The following is a 13,778-nucleotide window of genomic DNA, read 5'->3' on the forward strand; positions in this document are numbered from 1 at the left end:
TGTATATATATATATTTATATATATATATATATATATATATTTTTTTTTTGTGGTCCCACAGTATGACAACTGAAAATGATAATTATTTTATTTTTAATTATACAACATTTGTTAAAAAAATTAAATGGTAAATAACTCTGGTAAAAAGCACAATTTGTCAAAATTCAATATCAAAATATTTTTATAACATTTAAATAGGCCTAAATACTCATAAGTTTTACATATAATAATATAATAAATACTAATTCTATATAAGTTGAAATATCTCAATAGCTACTCAACATTAAAAAAATTATTCCATGTTATAGCAAATTCAGCCATTTTGTTATTTAGTGTTTTTCAACAATGATAATAATAAAATAATGGTTCTTGAGTACCAAATCAGCATATTAGAATGACTTCTGAAATATCGTGTGACACTGAAGACTGAAATAATGGCAAAAATATAAAACAGAAAAAAGTTATTTTAAATTGTAATAATATTTAACTGTTTTACTGCACTTTTGATCAAATAAATTCAGGGTGAGCATAAGAGATTTCTTTCCAAAACATAAAAAAATAAAAAAATAAAAAAATTCAAACATATGTAGTGTAAAATAAATAAATAAATAAATAGCACATATGATAGGTGAAATCTGGGGCTAAAGTCAACTTTAAACCCACTAAAGAAAAGTTTTATAAAACGTGTAGCAAAGGAGAGAGACACACACAAAACTGCATGTAAACAAAGTATAAACTAAATAATAACCACATCCATTATTTGAATGGCTTCAGAAGCATCCCCAATCCCTCCATTCTTCAGTGTATATTCCACTACTATTTCCTCTTTTAATTATCCTCCAAAAGAAAAGATGGAGCACATCAGACACATCTCCACAAAGCCGTCCCTGGCACGCTCTCAGAGTGGCCGGCAAGCATAGGCACCGTCTGGCGCAGCCGATAGCGAGGCTTGTGCGCTGGCAGGGACAGACAGGGCCCGTCTGCAGCTCCGCACAACAACAGGAGGATGATCTCTCAGCAAAGGGGCCCTCATCTTCCTCCCCCTCACATGGGAGGCTTTGGCTCACCAGCCACATCACACCGTCTTCAACAGCAGATTAAGGCCCGCTCGTACATACTCGCAAGGCTAATTGGAGAGAAGCGGCAGCTGCCATTCACTAGTGCAGAGCTTTTGTCCTAGAACCATAAACTACTTGAAATTACACATTACATTTTACTCATATCTGGGACCGCAAAGTCCACTGCATATTGTCTTCCACCCTGAAATAATAAAAATGAATAATGTTTACTTGGGTGCTGTGCGCTGTCTAATTCTAGATTATACATACAATTCCAATTTAATGCCATAATCAAAAAACTAACAGTGTATTTGTTTGCCATTTGGTCTATCAAGCATTAAAAGTCTTCTTAGCCTTTTCTGTAATTTCACTAAATTAGACCATGTTCTTTTTTTTGTCAGAGTTTCTTAATTTTATCCTTTAAGTTTCCAGATGAACCAAGTTTATAGATACTGAACAAAAGTCTGAAACCAAACTGAAAGCAGGGAAATATTTTTTAAATTTTACACACGTAGAAAAAAATGAAAAATGTATGATGTAAAATGATTAAGAACTACTTAAGATTCTGCACTATTTCTAGGTCGCTAATCAAGTAAATTTATGACACTGATCAATGTGAACTTTGTACTGCAGTGTTGCCAAGTCGGTTTTCCCGCCGAATTGGGCTACTTTAACACTGTTGGCGCGGTTGTTTTTCATGTCGGGGGGTTGAAGCGACCCCAATAACGTGATATTTAGCCCCTAAAATGCGAATTTTACCAGGGGAACCTCGCCAAAAACGTGCATTTTATACCCCCCGAACGGTTTTTATCGGGGGACCACCTCGAAACGCGATTGGGCTAGTTTTGAGTAGCCATTGGACGGGTTTTGTTGTGAACACGTGGCAACCCTGTTGTGCTGATGGTCAGTTGTTCTTCCATTATTGCGCAAGATTTTTGGATCATTCTCAAATCATGCTGGAGAACATGATTGTCAGATTTTACACAAAATGGTGGAGTTCAGTTCAACATTTTACAAAATGTTAAAGCTGATAATAAAATGTATTAAAAAAATGTATAAAAAATAGAAGTAGCCTATTTTCTCTAGTGATTTTTTGGACCTCATTGTAAATAAATGAAATTAGTGTATTTTGCCCATTTTATCACCTCACAATGAAAATAGTCTTATGTGATAAAACTGTACTGTTGCGCTCTGTGTCTGTCCAAAGCAACTCGCTCCGTTTCTTTCTCTTTCCCCCGTCTCTCTCAACCGGAGAGGCAGCAAAAGATCTTAAGCGTTGGCTTTTTGTTCTCCAGGGGGAACCAAGAGAGAAAGCTTGGGCTTATTTTAAGTATTTCGCCCCGTGTGGGGATGAAATGTCTTGTAGTGCTTTCAAGATTACTATTTGCAAGTCTGTGATGTGAGAGAACCATTGCTGAAGTGCAGAGTACATTTGGTACAGTAATCGTTAACTAAGCCAAGAAAAAAGCTGAGAAGAGGAGACAGAAAGTTAGATTAAAAGACAAAAGATATAACACTAGTCAATCATTTATACAGTTGAGTCCAAAAAGTCTGAGACCACTAGTGACAATGCTATTTTTATTGTTCTAATTTAATGATCCCCCCTCCCCCCCTCCCCCAATATATACAGTATATTGCCGGTCAAAAGTTTGGAATTATTAAGATTTGTAATGTTTTGGAAAAGTCTCTTATGCTCACCAAGGCTGCATTTAGTTGATCAATAATACAGTAAAACAGCAATATTGTGACGTATTATTACAATTTAACATTTTAAAATGGAATTTATTTCTGTTAGGATAAAGCTCATTTTTAACATCCATTACTCCAGCAGATTACACCACATGTGTGATTAGCTACACCAATTTTTTGAGTGCAATTGAGCACCAAATCAGCATATTAGAATGATTTCTGAACGATCATGTGACATGGCTGGAGTAATGGCTGCTGAAAATTCAGCTTTGCCATCACAGGAATAAATTACATTTTAAAATATAGAAAACCATTTTAAATAGTAATAATATTTCACTTCTGACACTTCCAACTGGTAGTGTATTTACATTTTTTATTGTACAAATTACATTCAAAAGTTATATTGGCATTTTGTCCCCCCGTTGCTTTAATAACTTTGTCTAAAATAAAAAAAAATGAGGTAAAATGATCAGTCACAAAATTGCTTATTAGTTAAGTGATCTAGAAATAGAACAGAATCTTAAAAATATCTTCATTTAATAATAATTGAATTTTAATCATCCATTTTATGTGATAATGTTTGCTTTAATTTTTCAAAATCCTAAAACTTTCTGTTTATCTCCAGGTTTAAAATAGATTTTCAGTGTGATCTCTGAAGCTCAATCTTTAGACTTTTTAAGATCAGACACATTAATAATGTTTGTGACTGTCAGCTCAAGCCATTGACAGATAAAGAAACAAAGCACTAACTACAACTTCTCTCACTCTCTGAGCCGTGTTTTAAAACAATGCCAGAGTGGCTATCAAAGAACAGTGTGGCTATTGTTTTACAAAAGCTGTCATTCTCTGCAGTAAAACCGACAAAAAACAATACACAAAACAGAGCGTTGCTCCTCATCTTGATGAAAGGAGAGATATGGAGAGTGAAGCTCAGCTTTGAAAAGAATAGAAACACAAGGCCAACTATCTTTGGCCTTTTGCCTGTCAGCTGAGAGGTTTGCTTACATGCCAGAGCCGACTGTCCTATAGTTGAAACAACCATCACACAATAACACAAACACATGAAATGTATGACCCACCTCAACACAGCCTTATGAAGACCTTGCATCAGAGCGACTCTTCAGGCAATGGAAGCAAAAGAAGGCAACATATTGTCGGAGGTTATGTCAACACATTCCAGAACAATCAATAGTGTCAGAATCACTTAGATGAGTGCCTGAAAATGCACACAGCAGGAAAAATAGCTGGTTTGCCTCAATCTAAACAGAATGTGACAATAGTGTTTTTCTGTAATTGCATATTTGATGATGACATCAAAAAACAAAGCTACAGAGAACCATTTCTGCCATATAGGGATTTCAAAAACCTGTGATGAACGTTCGCTTTATCTGCGTTCTCGACACATCTTAAAATAGGTGTGCAGTTCACATGTACAAAAAGAAGGAAAACGTGAAGGTAACAATTACATTGTAGGAGTTTGCCGACTTATTAATTGGGTAAAATGATCAATGTCGTTAATTTGCTTATTACTTGATCAGCGATCTAGTAGAGATCTAGTACAGAATATTAAATATTTCTTATTCATTTAATTACTTTGTCATAATGTTTCTCTTTTATTTATTTTTTAATCCTAAATTTTTCTGTTTATCTCCCAGTTTAAAATAGATTTTCAATGAGGTCTGAAGTTGAATCTTTACAATTTAAAAATGTGACTTCTAATTTTTTACAACTTATTGATGCCAAGGACCATGAAATAATTTTTAAATTGAATTAAATAAATTATTTTTACAAATTAAAAAATGGCTTTATATTATACTAAAACAGCTTATATTTAAGTAACATCTTGATTAATTAATGAATTAATTACCATGTTAATTTTGACTGCCATATAATCTTTTTCTTCTCAAACTTTTGTGCACCTCCTAGCATCCCCCTGCCAGCTGCCTGGCGTCCATGGACCCCAGTTTGAAACCCCACTGTTTTAGGGTTACACTGTAACTGATTTTTGTAATTTGAACAGTATTTTACTGTAATATGTACAGTAAGATACTGTAAAATGTGTATACAGTATTTTACTGTAAACAGCAAAGGATTATGGGAAAATATACGGTCACTACTGTATTTCCTCACTACTGTAAATCAATTTACAGTAGTGAACTTGCCCGCGAAAAACTGACCAATGGCAAGGGAGATTTATTTTTTGACTGTTTGGTAAGTGGCCAATCTGTCCATAAAAGGACAAAAGAGAAATGTTAACTCCACAAAAAGGTTAGTATATTATTTCTGTTTTATGCAAAACTGAGATATTTTAAGATGTGTTTACTTGTTAACAGCAAACTAACATTATTACTCTACAGTACTGATACTGTAAATGAAAATACGGTAATGCTGTAAATAAAACACAGTAAAGACATTATTGTACTGTAAATGCCATTACAGTAATGATACTGTAAACATTTTTACAGTAATTTACTGGCATCCAGCTGCCAGTAAGTTACTGTAAAATTTACAGCAACCTATTTACAGTGTACCTAAAGGGAACTTTGAATTAAATCAAATGAAGCTTGTGCATAAATTTGTTTGCTTCATTTTTACTACACATTGTGCCATAGACAGAAAGGCCTGTTATAATGCCTCCTGATCTTTTTGTGGCCTGTTGTGAAAAGCACATCACCAGGTCATGGGTGAACAAGGCTTGGTGTGCTGCTAAGGCTCGTGAGGTGAGGGGAATTTGTATAGGTAAACTCTAGCATTCGGGAATAGTGGGAGTGTGGCTTTAGTTGTCTTTAGAGAAATGAATAATGGAAAGGTCTGTGACGTTTTCAAAGGTAAACTCTAGTTTCTGTGACGTGCTTTTGGCTTCTGTGTGTATACATCTGTAGAAGAGTATAAAAGGTCCACCAGGACCTCTATGGCAGTACGGCAGAACGGTGTGGACATCCTTCTCTGCAGCCATGGGAAAGGTAGGCGCTGACAGTTGTGCCTTCTAATTAGAGTGATACTTACGGTTTAGAATGGCTATTTTCACAAGACAGTATGTGGTTATTTGCCACATTAGGAACGTGAGCTTCACACTGACTTGGAACAACCTGAAGACCTGAAAAGTCAAACTAGATAGAAGATAGGACAATTTTGCAAAGGGACATTACAATTCTTTAGAATAGCATCTCTGTCCAAATTTTTCTTCCAGTATAAATATTCGGACAATCTTTCATGGAGGTTTAGCCATAACAGCTTTCTATAGAACTTTCACATAAGAATGGAGAAAATCGGCATATTCCTTCGCCACTTAAGATTATTCATCTGTTCTTTGCTAATATCTGTACTGTCCTCTGTGGCTTTCTGTCGTCAGATCATCTTCTACGAAGGCTCCAACTTCCAGGGGCGCTCTTATGAATGCTCTGCTGACTGCCATGACACCTACAGATACTTCAACTGCTGCAACTCCATAAGGGTCATGGGGGGTCATTGGGTGGGCTATGAGAAGCCCAACTATATGGGGTATCAGTACGTCCTGGGCCGTGGGGAGTATCCTAACTTTCACCACTGGATGGGCTTCAACAGTTGTATCAGATCTTGTCAGATGTTCTCCCCAGTAAGTCAATCAAACTGATGGGTTTTATTTCACACAGTTAGACACCTAATCAACAAGCTCTTTGAAGTAATTCATATATGCAGGGGGAAAAAAAACAGGTTCACAGGTCCACCAGGAGATTTAGTTATTTGAAATGGAGCAAGACACGCATCATAATTCCATTCATCTCTGTTTTTGACAGTGGAAGAATCATGACACTGTCACTAGAGTTTGTTCAACAAAAATGACTAACCGTCTACTTGAAAATCTTTGAAAGTTGCACGTTTACGGCAGGAAGTCACGTTCAAAGGCTCAGTCTCAACAGCGACTTCAAGAATTTTCAGAGTTTTCTCCCTAACATTCTGACAACTGGTCTCTCAAATGTCTCTGCATTGCCCTGATTATTGATTCCTCTAAAGCCTTAACTGCTGTTTTCTCCCCACACAACAGTACAGAGGTGCCTACCGCATGAGAATCTACAACAGACCTGAAATGTACGGACACATGATGGAGTCCACAGACGACTGCCCCAATGTCTACGACCGTTTTGGCTACCACGGCATCTACTCCTGTAACTGTATGGAGGGCTACTGGACCTTTTACGAGCACCCAAATTACAGAGGCCGTCAGTATTTCCTGCGGCCCGGAGAATACAGAGCCTGCAGCGAATGGGGTTGCATGAATCCCATGATTGGCTCCTTTAGGAGAATGAGGAGCAGTTTAATGTAAACTGAGTCTTTTTGTATGAGCATTAAAGACGTTAAAACTGATTAAAACAGGTCTGGCATGCTGTCTTTTTCTTCATGATGCTTTGAATTATTTGGTAGCGTAGGAAACAGAAAGTTTCTTCAGCCTGCCAGTTGTTTTTCGAATAAGGATCCATTGATCCATTACCCAGCACACATCAAAAAAAAAAAAAAGACTGCATGTTAATTTTAGTCTCATTCCAAACCATAAAACAGAACTTTTATGTGAGAGGACAAATTCAATTAAATCTTGTTTAAATCACTTTATATCCCAGCTTCATATTACCATTTTATCCTCATTTATGTGTCCTGCCAGTTCATGGCATTTACATGTAAAGCCCTGAAGCAACTAAAAGCAGAGTTTGCAACTTTTTTGTCAAGCACTGAAAAGTGCAGTGGTGCTGTCTTTGGAGAGAGAGAAAAAAAGGTTGCAAAGACACAAAGGGGGGCACGCACAGGCAGATCTACAGTCGCATCCACTCTATAGAACACATTGTGCTGACCAGACAGAGTTTTGTGAGTCACACACAAAGCCCTGATCCATGCCGGGTCTATAAAGAGATCCTGACCTCAGAAATGGTTTGGTCCGCTTAGAGAACAGTCACAATGGGCAAGGTAAGTGACCAAATTCTGTCTGTAAATTTCACAGATCAAGGTTTTAGGATATTCATCCCTATTATATATATTACTATATATATATAAAAACGTTTGAAAATTTATAAAACTGTTAACTCTGGATTAAAAGATAAGTTGTCATACAGAAGACAAAAATTACTATTAAAAAGAACATTTCAGATTTTCCACGTAATTTCTTACAAAAATAAGTAAATAAATAAAAATCAGATAAAATACTCAAAAAAAAAGTGAAACTACAAACTAAAAATGTACCTGTAATCCTGTATTTTTCTTTTATTATAACCATCCCACAGATTACTTTCTTTGAAGACAAAAACTTCCAGGGCCGTCACTATGAGTGCATTGGAGACTGCACTGACATGCAGGCCCACTTTTCTCGCTGCAACTCCATCCGAGTAGAAAGTGGAAGCTGGGTGGCCTACGAGAGGCCCAACTATGCTGGATACCAGTACATGCTTTCCAAGGGTGAATACTCTGATTTCCAGCGCTGGGCTGGATTCAACGACTGCATTCGTTCCTGTCGCTTGGTTCCTCCTGTGAGTCTTTACTGTACAGTCAGTAGAAGCAGAAAAAAAAAACATTATTTAAAAATAATCTATTGTGATAGGAAATATTTTCACTTTGCATCAGCAAGTTAAGAGTTTAATTATGTAGGTTAGGTTGTGAGAATCTAGCTCATCAAAAAAAAAGAAAAAAAGACTGTTCTTTTGAGTATTTTGTCATTTTCTCTTTTTTTATTCTTTTGTTTTTAAAGTTTGGGATGTTTACTCTGTTTAAATGATATGAAAACAAACAGGTTTCCTAAACACTCACCTTGTCTGCCATTGGTCAACCGAATAGATACTCCCACCCCAAACTCATGCTATTGGCTGATCCAGTGTTGGGGCTGATCAATCAGAGCAATGCTTTACATTTTTGGAGATTTTTTTTTTTTAATACAACACTGATTATTTCTTTCCCAGTACACTGGAAACTACAGGATGAAGATCTTTGAGCGCTCTGATTTTGGTGGTCAGGCAATGGAGCTGAATGAAGATTGCCCTGACCTGCGTCAGCGATTCCACAACGGAGACATCTCTTCAGCCAATGTCATGGAAGGCTACTGGACCCTCCACGAGCACCCCAACTACACTGGCCGCCAGTTCTTCCTGCGCCCCGGCGAATACAGGAGGTACGTCGAGTGGGGCAGTCCAAGTCCTACCATGGGCTCCCTGCGACGTGTGACTGACGTCAACTGAAGATCCAAATCACACAACCACCTCTCCCAATGTGTCAACAGCACTGCCTGTCCATGCAGCGACTACGTCTGACCTTCAATCACCTCGAGGTGATCAGGCCTGTGCATCTGTCATGCTGAATGTATTTGTGATGCTTGCTTTATTCCGGCACAAATGCCACTTAGCCTCACTTAATTAGGGCTATTTGTCTCTTTTAGCACTGTTGACTGAGCAAACTATTTTATCAGCACCTTTCCCTTCCCAACTACAACTGGAAATAAAGGAAAATTTGATTAAAATCAAACAAATGACATTTGTACACTCTGAATGCCGTGCAATGATAGGGTTTCTGAAAAATGTAGGGAGGTGAATTTAAGATCTGTTTGAGACCAATTAAAGAAAATTAAAGGGAACACAACTCGTCAGTATGGAAGCAGGCAATGAGTTGTGTTAGCAGCACTGCAATTTTTTAAACCAAAAAAATAGCTCAACTAAAATATGGAAATAACTTTTACGTTACCTTCTGATCACACTGCACAAAAGTGAGTATTTTTGTCTTGTATCAAAATGAAATGAATTTGATTAAATAAGGGAAAAATATCTGCCAATGGCCTTAGAAAAAACTACTTAATTCAAAGGGAAAACAAGTTTTCAAACCCCATTTCCAGATTTTTGTTTTAAGCATAAACTTACTTAATTTTGTTCAATTAAAAAAAAATAAGATTTCATATCTTCATTTGGCATCTCAAGCAAAAAGTATCTTGATTTTAGGATGTTTAGATATTTGTTTTGAAAAACAAGACAAAAAATACTGTCAAAGATATTCATTTTTTGCAGTGCATGCAACATTTAATGCCATGATTTTATGAATTTAAGTCCTTTTAAGGCCTTAATTTGTGAAAGGGCAAACTAAGACTTTTTAAGACCTTTTTAAAACCCGTAGAAATCTTGAATGAATGAAACATGCCAAAATGTTGTTGCATGCGTACATGACGTCATCTCGTGCCTGAGAGACAAAAGGAAATTATTAAGGAAACAGCTTGTTCTTTGAACTGAGTTATTAAAGAACAAAAAAGGGGTATCTGAGGATGGAAGAGCAAAAGACTTTTATAAGATCACATGATGTCTAGCAGATGCTTTGGGCCCTTGAAAGAGGCCCCATAGTAGCAGCACATCATAGGGCAACACAGACTCAAAGAGGAAAAGTCAAAGTGGCCTGGTCTTAGCCCCGAGCATGCGGCTCTCTCAGAACACAAAACAAAACCAAGTCCATATCTCAGTTCATGCATTTTTCATAAGGTATGGATACCAAGCTCTTTCAAAGATAAATATCAATTATTGAAATAGTTAATTAGAAGCCCATATTTGGCAAAGATACAAATTAATAAATAACTTTGATGATTAATTATTGATTTGAAAAAATTAAGCTCTGCAGGGAGCACATTTGAGTCTCTAAAGATCAAGGAAGCACAAGAAATATGAGTTTTCGCCTCAAGTAATGTTCAATTAAAGCTGTACTGACTGTGAAAGTCCGATGGCTTGCCATGAGACCGGTTCTTTTAAATTTCACATCCATATGCTTTAAACTCTCAGACGTGTGAAATATTGGGCGCAGGTTGATGTGCAGTAGTAACAAATCAACAATTATTTCGCAGTCATAATTTGAACAGAATAAAACTGTAGAAATAAAATAGATCTAAAAGTGCAGTTTTAGGGTCAACACTCACAATCTTATATTTGAAAATCAGCACTGCAAGCTTTGTTTGGCATGTTAGTCATAATTTTACTTTCTTACTTCTGCACCTGTATTTCCGTCTCCTGATTTGGCAGTAACATTGTCCTCATTTGAGCATTTTTTAACCCCTTTCATCCAAACAGTCATTGATCATAGATCTTACGCAGTAAAGTTGGAACCCAATAACAGATGAATGAGACTTCGTTTCTCTTCATCTCTGGATCTTTTTAGTTTCTGATGAAGGCTCATTGAGGGTAAACCGCACATTTTGGAGAATAAAAAGAACTTGTGAGTCAAAAGGCACTGGCACTTTCATGGCAAGCCTCAGTCTTCTCGCAGTCTCTTCTTTCCTAATAGCAACATAATTAATCCTCTGTAGTATTGTTTTCACTCTTCCATGTCCCACGTCGTGTTGGCAGGTCTCTCTCTCCCTACAGAACAGCCTCTTGATGTTTTCCACACTAAACTGCACTTAAGAAAGATTATTAATCAAGTTCAAAATGGCCCCAATACTTGTCGGTTTCCTCCCTAAACCCTTCTCCAAACCTCTTTCAGGTACAAACTAAACTTTCAGGTCTTTGTCAGAGGCATCAAATGTATCCAGAAGCATTTTGAAAGTACAAAAAAGAAATTTATTCTACATACAAAAATTGTGAACATCTTCAGAACACTTTTCACACTATAAGCACCACTATTTTGTAGAGCGTTACAGCACTTTAAAGTACAGAAAACGAGGCCTTTTTGAAGCAGTTCAGGACAAAAGCTGGCCGTCCCGGGTGAGTTTTACAGCAGTAACACGGAAATGCTAACAGTTCTGCATATTATTCATGATTAAAAAGCAACGAGTATAAAAAAAAAATGCAAGGAAGATTGCTTTTCTTGCATTTCCTCTTCAATAAAAGTAACTCATACAGACAAAGCAGCTTGAAAATTCTAGTTTCTTTTTCAGTTGATAATAGTTTTTTTTTTTATCTTGTACTGTATATGACTAGCACTATGCCACATGAAAAATATTCTTTAGTTAATAATAGTTTTTTTTAATGTGATGTATATATTTTTCCCATAAACGCTGAAATTATGTGTACACAATATGCTGTAAAACGGCACAATGATTTTTAATGCTCCAATTTTTGTCAGGAAATTTCATTTAGAAATTCCTACTGCATTTTCACACATTAAATATGACATAAATATATAACATGGGCAATTCAGGAGGCCTCTTTTCATTAACTCCATACTGGAGTGAAGCTGTCATTATTTTTTCCATGATCAGTGATTCGTTTTGCTACTCAAAAGAACATAATACAACGCACAAATCATAACAAAAATGACAAAACAATCAGATGGATTACAGCTTTAAGCAAATTCCCTTGTCGTCTTTGCATGACCCTTCTGAGTTTCTGTAGCTATAAGTTCGTCTGGTTCTTTCTGAGAACAAGACACACTTGACTAAAATGGGTGTATCTGGGAAAATTTAAATGTATGGGTTCATTGAACGGCTCTCCATCCACAGATGATTTTCTTTGTATTCGCACTTACTCCAAATACACTGCCTGATTGGAGTCTTTAAATAGATTTTAAGTGGGTGAGCTTTTACTTAAATAAGATGTATTTGATTCTTGACTGTAGATGCTTTTACTTCACAACTCTAGCTGGTGGTTCTGCGTCCAGGAAGAACCTGTGCCACCGGAAGATTCTCGTGCAGATACGTCATGCTGCCCTGCTCAGAGAAATCTGCAGCTGTGTGGCCCTCGCCCCGTAAGACCCACTTGGTAGTGAGAAGCCCTTCTAACCCCACAGGCCCACGGGCATGAATACGAGCCGTGCTGATGCCAACCTCTGCACCTACAAAGCACCACAGGGTCATTATGAGATTAAAAGGGAAACATTTAAATAAGTTTGTGGATGAGAAAAAAAGAAAAAGACACCTACCGAGACCAAAACGATATCCGTCAGCGAACCGTGAGCTGGCATTCCAAAAGACACAGGCACTATCTAATTGCTGAAGGAACTGCTCTGCTGTGTCCTCTACAAAGAGTATGTGAAAGATAATGATAATTAAATAAATATAATAAAAAAATGTTTGGAAGCATCAATGTTCTCTCTAGATGGCACTACAGCACTGCTTTTTTTGTTCACAATAGAGCATTGAAAGCTAATGCATGTCATTTTTAAGATTAAAACACTAACACACTTCATCAAGTTTAACGTTTACACAGCTTGCAATTAATTTTAACACCAAGAGTCTAGATTTATACATGATTGTCCACCACTATAGGCAGGTGTATGTTCAGTCTTACCATTTTCAGTGACGATAACATCAGTGTGGGAACTGCCGTATTTATGGATGTGATCAACAGCCTCCAGCATACTGTCCACAACCTCGATACAGCACTCCAGATCCCCGTACTCAGTACGCAGAGACTTGACCTCTGATGGGCTGAAGGTCAGGTACGATGCAAACTTGGGGCCGGCATGGATCTTCACCTACAAAAGTCAAATAATTTTAACACTAATTTTAAGAAAGTACAGTTATAAACATAGACTATCATTTTATAATATGCAGAAATATACGGAAGACACACACACAAAAAAAGAAAAAGAACAGTGAAGAAAAAAGAAAAGTAACAGTGAGATATAATTAAGATGTACACTACTCAAGTAGTACTCAAGTTTTTTGTTTTTTTTAAGGAAATTAATACTTTTATTAAGCAAGGACACACTGCACTGATCAAAAGTGACAGTAAACAAATTTATTTATTTACAAAATATTCTAATTCAAATACAGTGGGAACAAAGAATCACCCTTTTTAAAATAATGCAGCCTGAAATGAAGACTGAGACAAAGAGTGGTCATTGTGTGCATGTGACAACAATATCACAAATTCTCCACAAATGTGGTTTGTATGGGAGCGTTGCAAGAAAAAAAGCCACTCCTCAAGAAAGGTCACATGCAGTCACGACTGAGCTTTGCCAAAACACACCTTGAAGATTCTGAGGCAGATGAGACTAAAATTTAATTATCTGGCCTCAACACAAAACGATATGTCTGGCAGAAATCCAATACAGCTCATCACCCAAATAACAGCATTCCTACAGTAAAGCATGGAGGTGGTGATATC

The 13,778-nt window shown here is 36.8% G+C and overlaps 3 protein-coding genes across 9 annotated transcripts in view; 2 read left to right on the forward strand and 1 right to left on the reverse strand.

Moving 5' to 3' along the window:
* Positions 1 to 5,615: 5,615 nt before the first annotated feature.
* On the forward strand, positions 5,616 to 7,073 carry crygmxl2 (crystallin, gamma MX, like 2). The gene is made up of 3 exons (XM_016512647.1): positions 5,616 to 5,711; positions 6,101 to 6,343; positions 6,773 to 7,073. The coding sequence occupies exons 1-3, from the start codon at positions 5,703 to 5,705 to the stop codon at positions 7,049 to 7,051; spliced, it is 531 nt and encodes a 176-aa protein (XP_016368133.1). The 5' UTR covers positions 5,616 to 5,702; the 3' UTR covers positions 7,052 to 7,073.
* A 520-nt stretch (positions 7,074 to 7,593) lies between these two features.
* crygmx (crystallin, gamma MX) lies at positions 7,594 to 9,225 on the forward strand. The gene is made up of 3 exons (XM_016511909.1): positions 7,594 to 7,683; positions 7,998 to 8,240; positions 8,667 to 9,225. Exons 1-3 carry the CDS (start codon positions 7,675 to 7,677, stop codon positions 8,940 to 8,942), a joined length of 528 nt encoding a protein of 175 aa, XP_016367395.1. The 5' UTR covers positions 7,594 to 7,674; the 3' UTR covers positions 8,943 to 9,225.
* A 598-nt stretch (positions 9,226 to 9,823) lies between these two features.
* LOC107707764 (delta-1-pyrroline-5-carboxylate synthase-like) overlaps positions 9,824 to 13,778 on the reverse strand; it is a 15,627-nt gene continuing 11,672 nt past the window's right edge. For 5 of the 7 annotated variants that reach the window (XM_016511874.1, XM_016511881.1, XM_016511878.1 and 2 more), the window contains exons 16-17: positions 12,957 to 13,143; positions 9,824 to 12,684 (exon numbers count right to left, since the gene is read on the reverse strand). In XM_016511874.1, the coding sequence (XP_016367360.1) occupies positions 12,305 to 12,684; positions 12,957 to 13,143 (567 nt within the window). In that variant the 3' untranslated portion in view covers positions 9,824 to 12,304. The remainder of the gene's footprint in view (positions 12,685 to 12,956; positions 13,144 to 13,778) is intronic. The other 2 variants (XM_016511899.1, XM_016511885.1) reach the window with 1 other exon arrangement.

Source organism: Sinocyclocheilus rhinocerous, unplaced genomic scaffold (genome assembly GCF_001515625.1).
Source record: "Sinocyclocheilus rhinocerous isolate Xijiao unplaced genomic scaffold, SAMN03320098_v1.1 scaffold1243, whole genome shotgun sequence".
NCBI classification, from domain to species: domain Eukaryota; kingdom Metazoa; phylum Chordata; class Actinopteri; order Cypriniformes; family Cyprinidae; genus Sinocyclocheilus; species Sinocyclocheilus rhinocerous.